This window comes from Periophthalmus magnuspinnatus, chromosome 18 (genome assembly GCF_009829125.3).
Source record: "Periophthalmus magnuspinnatus isolate fPerMag1 chromosome 18, fPerMag1.2.pri, whole genome shotgun sequence".
In the NCBI taxonomy this organism is placed as follows: Eukaryota; Metazoa; Chordata; class Actinopteri; order Gobiiformes; family Gobiidae; genus Periophthalmus; species Periophthalmus magnuspinnatus.
The window spans coordinates 21,398,197-21,411,138 of NC_047143.1; the positions used below are offsets into that span (position 1 = coordinate 21,398,197).

General features: G+C 40.4%; 1 protein-coding gene across 1 annotated transcript in view; it reads right to left on the reverse strand.

Annotated features, from left to right (window-relative positions):
- Positions 1 to 12,942, reverse strand: part of LOC117385948 (phospholipid-transporting ATPase ABCA1-like) — a 260,381-nt gene that overhangs the window by 154,782 nt on the left and 92,657 nt on the right. Inside the window, exon 23 of the mRNA XM_055229034.1 lies at positions 1,674 to 1,882. Coding sequence (XP_055085009.1) covers positions 1,674 to 1,882 — 209 coding nt within the window. The remainder of the gene's footprint in view (positions 1 to 1,673; positions 1,883 to 12,942) is intronic.

Sequence of the window (12,942 nt, forward strand, 5' to 3'; positions counted from 1 at the left end):
TTAGTGCTTCTTGTTCATTTGCTCCTATTGATTAAAACGAAGTGCGTGTGAACCCAAGTGAGAATCCCCCCTCTCCCCTGCCACAATTAGTACCATCCAAGGCCTAGGAGTCTGCCAATTCTCATGCTGGGAGGGACTAAACATGGATCATTACAGGGAGGGTGAACAATGGTAGAAAAGTTCAAGTGTTCTGTGGTGAACTAGATATGGAAAATGCAACTGTGGTGGGTTGATAATTCTATTTGCTAAAAAATGTGAAGAAAAAAAAAGAAGTTAATTTTGAACTGTTTCCACTGATCCGATGTTATTCCTCACATACCTAATGCATTCCGAGCATCCTAATTATTCAACATTTTTCAGTGACTACAGGAGAGCTTTGCCATCACAGTAAAGCAACAAGCAACAGTAAAGCAACTAGCATACTAACATGCTCTTCCTGATTAGCAGGGGAATATTTTTATGTCAAGCTGCTTATAAAATATATTTGTACTGCAAGACAAGAATTTATCAAATACATGGGAAACAATTGGCACAGTGCCTTAAAGGACACATGTTATGGCTTATTTGTATTCATTTTGGCCTTGGAACATGCTCTTTAGTACTTTTACTTTGGCATGTTTTAGAATAAGTATAAGTTGAAACAGTAGTAGGAGGCTGACAGTAGCTCAGTTGGTTCGTTGACTGTGTGTGTGATTGAAAACCAGGTATGTTTTTCATGAGGAAACAATGTTACAAGTGGGAAAAAGCTCAAGAAAGTCCATTCTGTATAATAATCCTTGAAAATTATGCATTGGAACTACAGTCATTTTCAATTGAAAGTTATCAAGACGGAGCGAGGAGTCCGATGGGGGTCCTAATCAGCAATGGCTTGATTAGGAGAATACCACACACATGCACTTAAACGCTATCTGCTCTGGCTTTGTGCATTATTAAAGAAAGGCAATGAAGGCCTATCTCCACTGACAGAAACAAGAGGGTTTCACAGTGACAGCTAAATGCTCCAATTGACAGTAATGTGTATCCTGTAAATCATTAATGTGCAAAAATGGATCCCCCCCAGTGCGCTGCAGTACTAGTAATTACTATCAGTACTAGTACTTTCATGTAAAATTGCTTAAATTCTAGGCTAGCTCTGTCAGGGAGCTGTAGTAAATAATTACTCCTTTGAAACAGTACTGCAGATATTTTACAGTTCAGTTACATGAGGTCTTAATGTGTAATGTTTTTGTTATATGTTTAGTAAAGATTGTTAGAAAACTGTTTCATGTAATAAAGTAAACCTTGTCTTGGCCTAGTACAGATACATTATAAAAGCAGGTCTTAGGGTCAATGCTGGTGCACTGTTAGCATGCTAGTTTGCATTACTGTGATGGAAAACTCTGCTTTGGCCTTTGAAAGTTGTGAAATGCTCTTATAAACTCACTGTGATGAATAAAAGGGATGTTGTGATATTGGACCATTGTAAACTGTTTAAATGAACTTGTTTAGTTTTTCACATTTATAAAACAGTTGAAATCAGGTACAGCCCCTTTAAGCCTATAGGACGTATTTTAGCTATGAGGTCCCTTACTCAAAACTCCCAAAGTGTCATAGAGCACCCTGGAGTGGGAATTTAACCACCAACTTCCATATAAGTAAATTAAAACTGCGTCTCCACCCTATTTGTTTTGTACCTCTGTATTCTGAATCATGCCTGTCCTCTGGGTGGTCATCTTTTCAGCTTCCTCTCGGACCAGGGTGAGGTAGTAGCCGCTCCCAAACTGTTTCTTGAGGAAGAGCGAAGAGCCGCAGCAACGCATCTTTCCATGGGAGATGATTGCAATGCGATCCCCCAAGATGTCTGCCTCGTCCATGTGGTGTGTGGACAATATAATGGTGCGACCTGGAAGGGAAAAAAAAAAAATCCCTAACCCATGTTCATCAAAAAAACAAACCCAAAAAACAAGGCATTGTTAATGTTGCAGTGGTAAAGATCAGGTATTCAGATCTAGACCTTATATTTGAGCTACAATTTCTTAAAGTAGATGCAAAATCTAATTTTCTAAACATTGAACCATGTTATAGTTGTATTTGGAGGGATTCGTGCATGTTTGAGCAATCTTTAATCTCCTATTTTCAAGGTGCCATATTGCCGGTCAATTCCCCATATGCCCACTGCTCTGTACTTACTTCGTTCTCCAGTTTTATTTTCCTAATCGGTGATATGTGCAGGATTCAGCAGTGCAACATTTTTTAAATGTATTTATTTTTTAATCAGCTGTTTGATTGCGTGATCTGCAACTATGCATTGGAGGTGCCAACCCTTTGTTGTGATGAGGTTTACGGCGATGTCAGCTCGCATTGGGCACCGCAGTTTTCTAACGCGGAAGTCAGCGACCTTGTTTCTTTTATTAAATCGTTTTAGATGAATATTGTGATTTAAAATGTGCAAATTATAACATAATGATCCAAGGGTGTCATAGATTATAACTATATAGCAAACACAAGCACAATAGGTCTTCTTTAAAACAATTAACCAATAATTCCCTTTACTGCCCCTTGTGGCTGGATGTAATTTTTATCCTATCTTGCAATAGAATAAAAAAAAATCTTTACTGCCATGGCCAACTAGTAATGTGCTTTGGCAATATGGTGCAACATAAAACAATAGTAACAAAAGTGACACCATGTTTTGTACCCATACTAAGATACCACACAACAAAATGATGTCAATAAAATAAGTCAATAAAAATACATGTACAAAGGCTGAGGTTTGATTTGTCTAACAACAGAAGCTGCCGCACTATCAAAGTATACAAAATGTGCCTGACTATGTCCTTCTTGCTGACTTTGCTGGCTGTTTTTAACTTTGTAATCCTCATGGCAACAAAGCAACTGCAGTGGATCGTGTGGGTGGGAATCTGGGACAAAATTAAAACCATGATCAAGGCCAAACTCGGAGCTTCGACTTTCCAATGTTCCTTATGAGACCGTCTTCTCAGCTTTTTTTAAAACACTACTGGTGCTTTGATTCGAGAGGCGTCAAATTGAACACGGTTGTGGAGGTGGCTCGAAAACAAAGCGTATTGGCTAGGTTATTCACAGGTGCCTAATCCTTTCATAGCGTGTTGAATCAGATAACACCTATTAATTAACACATACCACAGAAATCAAATGGAGAATAAAATAGAAATGGGATGTGTGGTGGAGTTGTAGCGCGGTCAAGTCCCCGGAGGGTGTGTGAAAAAGGCATCGGAAAATGAAAAAATGAAGGTGGGAATTTCGTGCGACACAAGTACAATATTTGGCGCTTTAGAAATCTGGGGTGCAAATGGAAAGACCTGTTTACAAGTCTGAAAAATAGTGGCAGCTTAGAACTATTACAGTGATAATAGGGCTAAAGCGACAATGGATGGATGGAACAACAACAACACTACTACTACTTTCAAGATACTCAAAGTGCTTTCCAATAATAGACTGTATATATCCGGATTGGCTCTTTGGTTGCTATGATACTCGCAGTTCCAAATATGGAACTCGGCTCCAAACTTGCCTCTAAAACTGCCAGCCTCGATGAGTTTCATTTGACTGCAGTCGTAGTAGTTGTAGTTTAGTTTGTTTATTCAGACACACACAGAAAAATAAATAAAACATTGTCACAGTCACATACATAGAATTTTCCAAGTCCAACGCAATGGGTAATGTTACACTCCCTTAGTCCACTTCTTTACACAGTCTATGTTTACAATGCATTATTCAATCACTTCACACTTGATGGTGGTAAACTACCAAGCCGTAGCTGCCCTGAGGTACACTGACAGAAGCGAGGCTGCTAATCTGCACCATCGGCCCCTCCCAACACCATCAAAATTATGAACACACGGCATTCATACACAGGCAAGGTGGGTAAAGTGTTTCGGCCAAAGAGACAACAACACCATGCACAGATCCGAGCAGTGGTTAGAACACAACCTTTGAATTAAAACACAAAAATTTCTGTTTAAAAAGGAAAATGCTTTCTTGTTTTTCTTGTACTATAAAGTCTTCCATCACAGTTTCAGGCAAATGATTCCTTCCTAATAAGAGAGATTTTGTAAGGACCTTTTCTTTCAAAATATATAATTATTTGTAGTAATTAGCCACAAAGCTAAACCAAAACAAATAAGTTACTCCTCTTCTGACCCCTTGTGGTTGGACTTTCTGCAGTCAGATATTAGATTTGACGTGAATTAACAAAATCCATGGATATTCCGCTTAATGAAATGCAAAAGTACCAGTACATACTGGTAAACTGTATGTCATTTTAACCATGCAAAAAAGATGGATACTACTTGGATACTTGGATAATATCTTAAAGGTCCTATATTACGTAAAATGGACTATTGTCTACTGCATTTTTGGCCAAATAACATAATTTGCTCATCTGAAATAAACCTGCTTACAATTTACTCAATAACTTGACCAACTTGGAACAATTACTCTAAGGAAAAAGATTAAAACAAGATACCGTTAGCATTGGATGGCGCTTTTAGTCATTTGTGCTCTTCCTCTTGTATGTGCAGCAAAAGGTTGCTGCTAGGACTGGCTTTTCCACACTGAGGTAGTTAAATGTAGTATCCTCACCGGTCACATTAGAACAGGTAAGGACGTGCTCGGAGGTCATTAAACTGCAGTCCGACTCGGCCCATTTTGCTTGGCTCACAATTTCTGCTAAATCCTTGCAGGTAAGTGCTGCTGCCTCATGCTACACCAAGCAAGTCTCCAGACCAGCGAAGAGGTGAGTGAAAGTAGAACTAAATGCTAAATCAACTTTTTTGCTACTAAACTGTGCATGGTGTTTTTAAAAAAAGACCTATCGTGCTTGTGTCTGCTGTATAGCTTTAATCTGTGACGCTCGAGGATCATTATGTTATAAGTTGGTTGGACATTTTAAATTACAATATTGATCTAAATCAGCTTAATAAAAGAAACAAATCCGCTAACTTCCAGGTCGGAAAACTGAGTGAGAAGTACAGAGCAGTGAGCGTATGCTGGTGGCAGTGAAAATGAAAGTTAAAAGGCAAAATGACGTGAAAAATAAATGAAAAATAAGCGATTAAGCTATTAAAAATTGCTCAAACATGCACAAATCACTCTAAATCCAACCTCAGAGGGGAACGAATGTGATAGGAATGTGAGGAATAACTTTGGGCTGCATCAAACTACTGGAAATGAACTAGTTTTGTTTGTAAGACAGTGAGACAGTGCCTTTAATAACATCATCCACTGCTCTTATCATGTCTGGAGAAGGTACCATTTTTGTTGGTACTACGGAAGTGCAAAAATAAGCTCATGATTTTCTTAGAGAGTTGTTGTGGTTTACAAGGGGGAGAAATTCTAATCAAAACACAGTGAATCAGGGCTGAGTCGGGGGTAGAATACATTTATTTGGACCGCAGATGGCCCACAAAGGTATTCTGATTTATAGCGAGTTGCAGTGCATTACAGCTCTAAGTGATATATCAAATAAGTGCGGCGCGTTGGGGTAAATTGGTTGTACTTTGAGGGCTGGAAAATCTGGTTTCTGTTATCCAGCTTCCTGCCTTGTAAATCTACCTGAAAGAAATGGATTTCACAGCGGTTGATTAAGTCAGAAGAAATTGTAGATTTACAGACGTAAAAATTTGCTTTGAAGAAATTGTGTTAACTGCTGCTTAAATAGATTAGATCAATATTTCCAAAATGATATCTTAGAACAAAACGCTCATTGCTTTGAAGAGATAAAAGTTATAATAATTTGCAGTGAAATAAACTTGAAAGAATGATTTGGAAGGCATCAAAACAAGGAAACAAAACAAATGAGATTTTATAATGAAAAGCAGAAATATCCCATAACAAAAATATGCTCCATTGTGGTATACTCTTCACAACTAATAATCAACATTATTTTCCAATGCTTTCAAAGTACAAAAGACTGAAATGTTAAAAGTAGAAGTCATTGACTAGTGAGCTTTGACTCATGTTATAATACCTCCTCAAAAACATATCTGGAGTTGTGTTTTGTTTCATTTACACATATTTGAGTACCCCTGTATTACTAGTCTGTCTACATCTCCAAATTTAATGAAACGCTACTTCCTTTTACCCATTGTTCAGGAGAGATTGGCAAGTCCACATGCAAACGAGTCTAGTGAAGGTGTATGGAGTTAAAAAACGCAGTGTAGCACTTCCTGTATTACCCCATGACATCACAAAGCAGAACTGAGTGTTTTCAGTTTGAGAGAAGAACTTCGCTTAAATATGCAGGGCTTATGTGTTAAATAAATTTGAAAGAAATAAAACATGACTCCAGGTATGTTTTTGATGAGAAAACAACATTATAATATATCAGAAAACAGCCTTATATGGGCCCTTTCATTTGTAATATCTTAACCAATGAATTATATATGATACCTAAAGACAACAACTTTAACTCAATAATTTATGCAAGGGACAGTTTCAATTCACTCTGTTAGTAATGACTGAAACAGCAGCATCGGATGTACTTTGTGGTATACAGAAGCTAAAAGGGTCTGTTGATATGTAGTTTACAGCCACTTGAAGTAGCAGTTTTATATTATTCAGACTCTTAACTACTAATTAAATCCTGATCGCAAACTTGGGGAATGTTTTTACTTCCCGGGATTATTGTGCTATTGGAACCAGATGCCAGACATGAGCTCTGACCACGCATGGTAAAAAAAAATAAGTTTATGTATGACTAATGTGTGTTGTCGGGCGGTGGAAGGAATACTTTGAGGATCTCCTCAATCCCACTGTCACGTCTTCCGAGGAGGAAGCAGAAACTGGGGACCCAGATGCGGACTCGTCCATCACCCTGGCTGAAGTCACTGAGGTGGTTGGCAAGCTCCTCGGTGGCAAGGCTCCGGGGGTGGACAAGATCCGTCCTGAGTACCTCAAGTCTCTGGATGTTGTGGGACTGTCTTGGCTGACACATCTCTGCAACATCGCGTGGCGGTCGGGGACAATACCTGTGGAATGGCAGACCGGGGTGGTGGTCCCTCTGTATAAGAAGGGGGACCGGAGGGTGTGTTCCAATTACAGGGGAATCACACTCCTCAGCCTTCCCGGTAAGGTCTATTCCAGGGTACTGGAGAGGAGAATCCGACCGATAGTCGAACCTCGGATCCAGGAGGAGCAGTGTGGTTTTCGTCCTGGTCGTGGAACACTGGACCAGCTCTATACTCTTCATCGGGTCCTCGAGGGCTCATGGGAGTATGCCCAACCAGTCCACATGTGTTTTGTGGATCTGGAGAAGGCATTCGACCGTGTCCCTCGTGGTGCCCTTTGGGGGGTGCTCTGGGAGTATGGGGTCCGGGGCTCTTTGCTAAGGGCTGTCCGGTCCCTGTATGACCGGAGCAGGAGCTGTGTTCGCATTGCCGGCAGTAAGTCAGACCTGTTCCCGGTGCATGTTGGACTCCGCCAGGGCTGCCCTTTGTCACCGATTCTGTTCATTATATTTATGGACAGAATTTCTAGGCGCAGCCAGGGGCCGGAGGGGGCCTGGTTTGGGAACCACAGGATTTCATCTCTGCTGTTTGCGGATGATGTTGTCCTGATGGCTTCTTCGAGCCAGGACCTGCAGCAGGCACTGGGGCGGTTTGCAGCCGAGTGTGAAGTGGCTGGGATGAGAATCAGCTCCTCCAAATCCGAGGCCATGGTTCTCGACCGGAAAAAGGTGGTTTGCTCTCTCCGGGTGGGTGGTGAGTCTCTGCCCCAAGTGGAGGAGTTCAAGTATCTCGGGGTCTTGTTCACGAGTGAGGGAAGGATGGAGCGGGAGATTGACAGGCGGATCGGTGCAGCGTCTGCAGTGATGCGGTCGCTGTATCGGTCCGTTGTGGTAAAGAAGGAGCTGAGCCGGAAGGCGAAGCTCTCTATTTACCGGTCAATCTACGTTCCTACCCTCACCTATGGTCATGAGCTCTGGGTAATGACCGAAAGGACAAGATCGCGGATACAAGCGGCTGAAATGGGCTTCCTCCGCAGAGTGGCCGGGCGCACCCTTAGGGATAGGGTGAGGAGCTCGGTCACACGGGAGGAGCTCGGAGTAGAGCTGCTGCTCCTACACGTTGAGAGGAACCAGTTGAGGTGGCTCGGGCATCTGCTCAGGATGCCTCCTGGACGCCTCCCTAGGGAGGTGTTCTGGGCATGTCCCACCGGGAGGAGGCCCCGGGGAAGACCCAGGACACGCTGGAGGGACTATGTCTCTCGGCTGGCCTGGGAACGCCTTGGGGTCCCACCGGAGGAGCTGGAGGACGTGTCCGGGGTGAGGGAAGTCTGGGAGTCCCTGCTTAGACTGCTGCCCCCGCGACCCGGCTCCGGATAAGCGGAAGAAAATGGATGGATGGATGGATAATGTGTGATAAAATAAAAGTGTGCTCTATTATTGTTACCTCTAATAAATAATACACCGTGGTTGATTCTTGTCCGCTTCTAAAATTGGAGTGTTTTATGGTTTTGGCACTAGCTATATTAAAGACAAATACACTCTCTCCTACACTCTGAGAATGGTAATTAAATCTTTACTTGTATTCATATGTATAGTCATCTATCTCTTTGACCTAATTTTTGTGATACTATCTGTTGTTACGCATGGGTATATCTCTTGTTTGTTAGCGTACAAGACGATGTGTCCAGCAGCCTGAGGTCACTTAGACTAGATTAAGACTGGTACGATTATTTTGATGGTATAAATACACTGTTCATTTATCGGCTGAGGATGAGACGACACTATCAGGGACAAAAGCTCTTTGACAATTGTACACAATTGATTCAATAAATCTGACTTTTTGATTCAAGAGAACTTCTCTATTGAATTCATATTGTTATGGCCCTGGGTCTTAAGTTCTTTTGTTGTTTGTATTTGTCTGTGTGTTCCCAAGTCATCTTGTTTTTTCTCCTTTAAAACATGGCTGCTGGATCCCTGAGCCATGATTGGAGGACAGTCTTCAGCCTCACCCACCTTCAGCCACCTCCCACCCTATTTAAGAAGATTGGGGACACCTGCTCGGGGCTGCTGGTCTGGAGTGGCCAGTATGCCTTTGTGTGTGTGGTCTCTTTGGTTCAGTCACTACGGGGGTAGTGGCTTTGTTTTATGAGACTCTTCGATTGTCAGTACTGACTGTGTTTCTCTGTTTGTAAGATTTTGTTATTTTGTTTTTTGGTTTAAATCTTTGCAAGGAACCCTTTGTTTATATATGTTTAGTTCCTTTTTGTTTAGTTTACCCTTACTTTTCCACTTTGGTTTTCTTTTTGTTACTTCTCTTCCCCACACAAGCTGGGTTGTAACACATATATTTAAGGTTTTTACTGAAGGTGCATGGTGCAACTTTTTGACTAGAATGTTCCACAGTGATTTTAAGACTGGGGCTCCCTGGAAGAGGAGATGCTGAATGGTCACATTTTTACATAGTGTTTTTCCACTTTCAAGACACTCAAAGCGCTTTACATCAAGGAACCACTCACCCATTCACACACACATTCATACACCGGTGTATGCAGTTAAGTGTCTTGCCCAAGGACAAAAGGACCGCATTCATTTGTGGGAGCTAGAATCGCGCCGCCAACCTATGAGTAAGTAAAGCTGACTGCTCTACCAATGATGTCAGACCAAACGCTCTCTACCAACTCAGCTACTGTCAGTCAGATGGTAGAGCGGGACCTGTCTGGTAAAAAGGATACATTAGATAATTTAAAAAATATATTCACCTCTCCGTTGATCTGACCTGTAACTTGGCCTGGTATTGTTTCCTGCTTCATGGATACGAGATGTTTATTGGCATACTGCAAAATAGCCCAGGCATCACCATGGAAACAAACAGGTGGTGAACCCTCTACCAGCAAAGTTACGCATAAGATCGAAAAAGGCACCTTTACTACAACGACTAGGACTCCGCACTTACGATCATTCATCCAATATGTTCACATCAGCTTTCATCACTTCGATCAGTGCACATTCTGTTCATGTTACCTTGAGCACAACTGAACAGCAGCCAAATACATAAGTGAATCAAAACAACACCCACTTATGCTCGTCTCGCAGCCCCAACCGCCTGTGAATCCTGAAATTTAATTGCTTCTGACTAACCACAAGAAGCGTAGCCCTTCGTATAAATCCACCGGCTTTTCTTCTCTCTTGCTTAATGACAAACCTCGCTAACACTGTGGTACAAATACGCGCGGAGAAGCACAAAACACTAGTCGTTCAAGCAGCACAATGTGGGTGTTCTCATTATAAGCCAGTTATCTGCAGCTCCCAGTCGCAGTGAAAGGACTTGATTAGACGGTGAGAAGCTAATGACACAGCCAGGGCGAGGTGTCACTCAATGCACATTAAACATTTAGACTGAGAGAATGTGTTCCTAGCATGTGCGCGGCCTGCTTAAAACTAGCAGTCGCCATGGAAGTCTTTAGGGCCGTGAAGTGACAGGGGAGGTGATACAATTAAAAAAGACTGTGGGAAGGAGTTGTCTCAGCTGTTCTGTTCACGGGTAAGAGATAGACTTTCATTACACATGTTGAAAAGTATGTCTGTGCAGTTCGGTGTGAAATGGCAAGATGTAATGCCAGTAGATCCACTACTATGGTCTGATATAAATTGTCCGATATAAAAGGAGGGACAGTATCTCAGTTGGTAGAGTGTTTTGTCCACTGATCTGAAGGCTGCCCCACAGGTTGCCAGTGCGATTCCAGTTCACACAAATGAATACTGTTGTTGTATCCTGAGACAAAACCCGTAACCTGCCTTGCCCCAAGTGTCTGCATACACTGTCATATGAATATGTGTGTGAATGGGTGATGTAAAGGCTTTGAGTGCCTTGAAGGTGCAAGTTAATCAATTACTCACAACTAACCAGTTATTGAAATAATTGTCAACTACTAGTTTAGTAGTCGATTAATTGTATTCTGAGCTATATACAGACTCCAATACATGCCTCTGAGAAGTGGCGTCATGACCATAAACTGACACAGGAAATGTTAAAAATGTGTGTTTTTAATGAACAACCAATTTTAGGTAACACTTTAAAATACGGTCCGGGACTTACGGTGGTAGTTAGTAGATACTTGACTGGTAGTTACGGTGGTACTTACAGTGGTAGTTTGTGGTACTTACAGTGGTACTTATAGTGATACTTACAGTGGTACTTATAGTGGTACTTACAGTGGTAGTTTGTGGTACTTACAGCGGTACTTATAGTGGTACTTACAGTGGTACTTACAGTGGTACTTACAGTGGTACTTATAGTGGTACCAGAAGTGATACTTAGACTAATAACTACTGGTACTAGTACTGGTACTTACTGCAAAATCATATGAAGTGAATGGTATTAAAGAATATGGTGTTATTAGGCATATGAATCTTTGATTTCATTATAAGTTCATAGAAAATACACAAGACAAAACACTGTGAAAACACAAACACTTTATTATGACAAATTTCACATTAATACGACAATCAGATTTAAAAGAAATTTCCAATAATGACAATAACAAATAAATGACACGTTTTAAATGAACATGACAGTGATACATACTGTAAAATATCAATACTTTAACTGCTATTTTAAAGCGAGACATTATGGTACTTGCACTATTAATTACTGGTACTTACTGTAGTTTATACTGGTAATTACTAGTACTTTCCGTGGTACTTACTGCTGTATGTACTGGTAATTACCATAATAGTTACTATGGTAATTACCAGTACATACAGCAGTAAGTACCACGGAAAGTACTAGTAATACTATTTATACTGGTAATTACTAGTACTTTCCGTGGTACTTACTGCTGTATGTACTGGTAATTACCATAATAGTTACTATGGTAATTACCAGAACATACAGCAGTAAGTACCACGGAAAGTACTAGTAATTACCAGTATAAACTACAGTAAGTACCAGTAATTAATAGTGCAAGTACCATAATGTCTCGCTTTAAAATAGCAGTTAAAGTATTGATATTTTACAGTATGTATCACTGTCATGTTCATTTAAAACGTGTCATTTATTTGTTATTGTCATTATTGGAAATTTCTTTTAAATCTGATTGTCGTATTAATGTGAAATTTGTCATAATAAAGTGTTTGTGTTTTCACAGTGTTTTGTCTTGTGTATTTTCTATGAACTTATAATGAAATCAAAGATTCATATGCCTAATAACACCATATTCTTTAATACCATTCACTTCATATGATTTTGCAGTAAGTACCAGTACTAGTACCAGTAGTTATTAGTCTAAGTATCACTTCTGGTACCACTATAAGTACCACTGTAAGTACCACTGTAAGTACCACTGTAAGTACCACTATAAGTACCGCTGTAAGTACCACAAACTACCACTGTAAGTACCACTGTAAGTACCACTATAGGTACCACTGTAAGTACCACAAACTACCACTGTAAGTACCACCGTAACTACCAGTCAAGTATCTACTAACTACCACCGTAAGTACTGGTAAGTCCCGGACCGTATTTTAAAGTGTTACCCAATTTTATTGGGTGAAATTTATTTAAAAAATCTCATATTCACAGGTAAAATGTGAAATTTTACCTATTTTACCTATATCGATACTGGTCTTTGTATTGTAATGCCCAGTGGTGGAAGATAAGTAAAAGTAGTAAAGTGTCATGCTTAAGTGCACATTTTAGGTATCTGTACTTTTTACTCCACTACATTTTTTATTGGACTGAAAGTAATAGTATTTTTTAATTATGGTTTGAGACCTGCTGAAAAGGCTGATGTTTGAGCAAATAAAAATATAATATATATAATTGAAGTCTTATTAGATCTCAAAATCTGTGCAAAGTACTACTTTTTAATATTTAAGTACATTTTTAAACATGTACTTTAAGACCTACACCAATCCTCAATCAATCCTACACCACATAATCAGTCACTCTCACCATCATCCAGTTTTGTATCTCT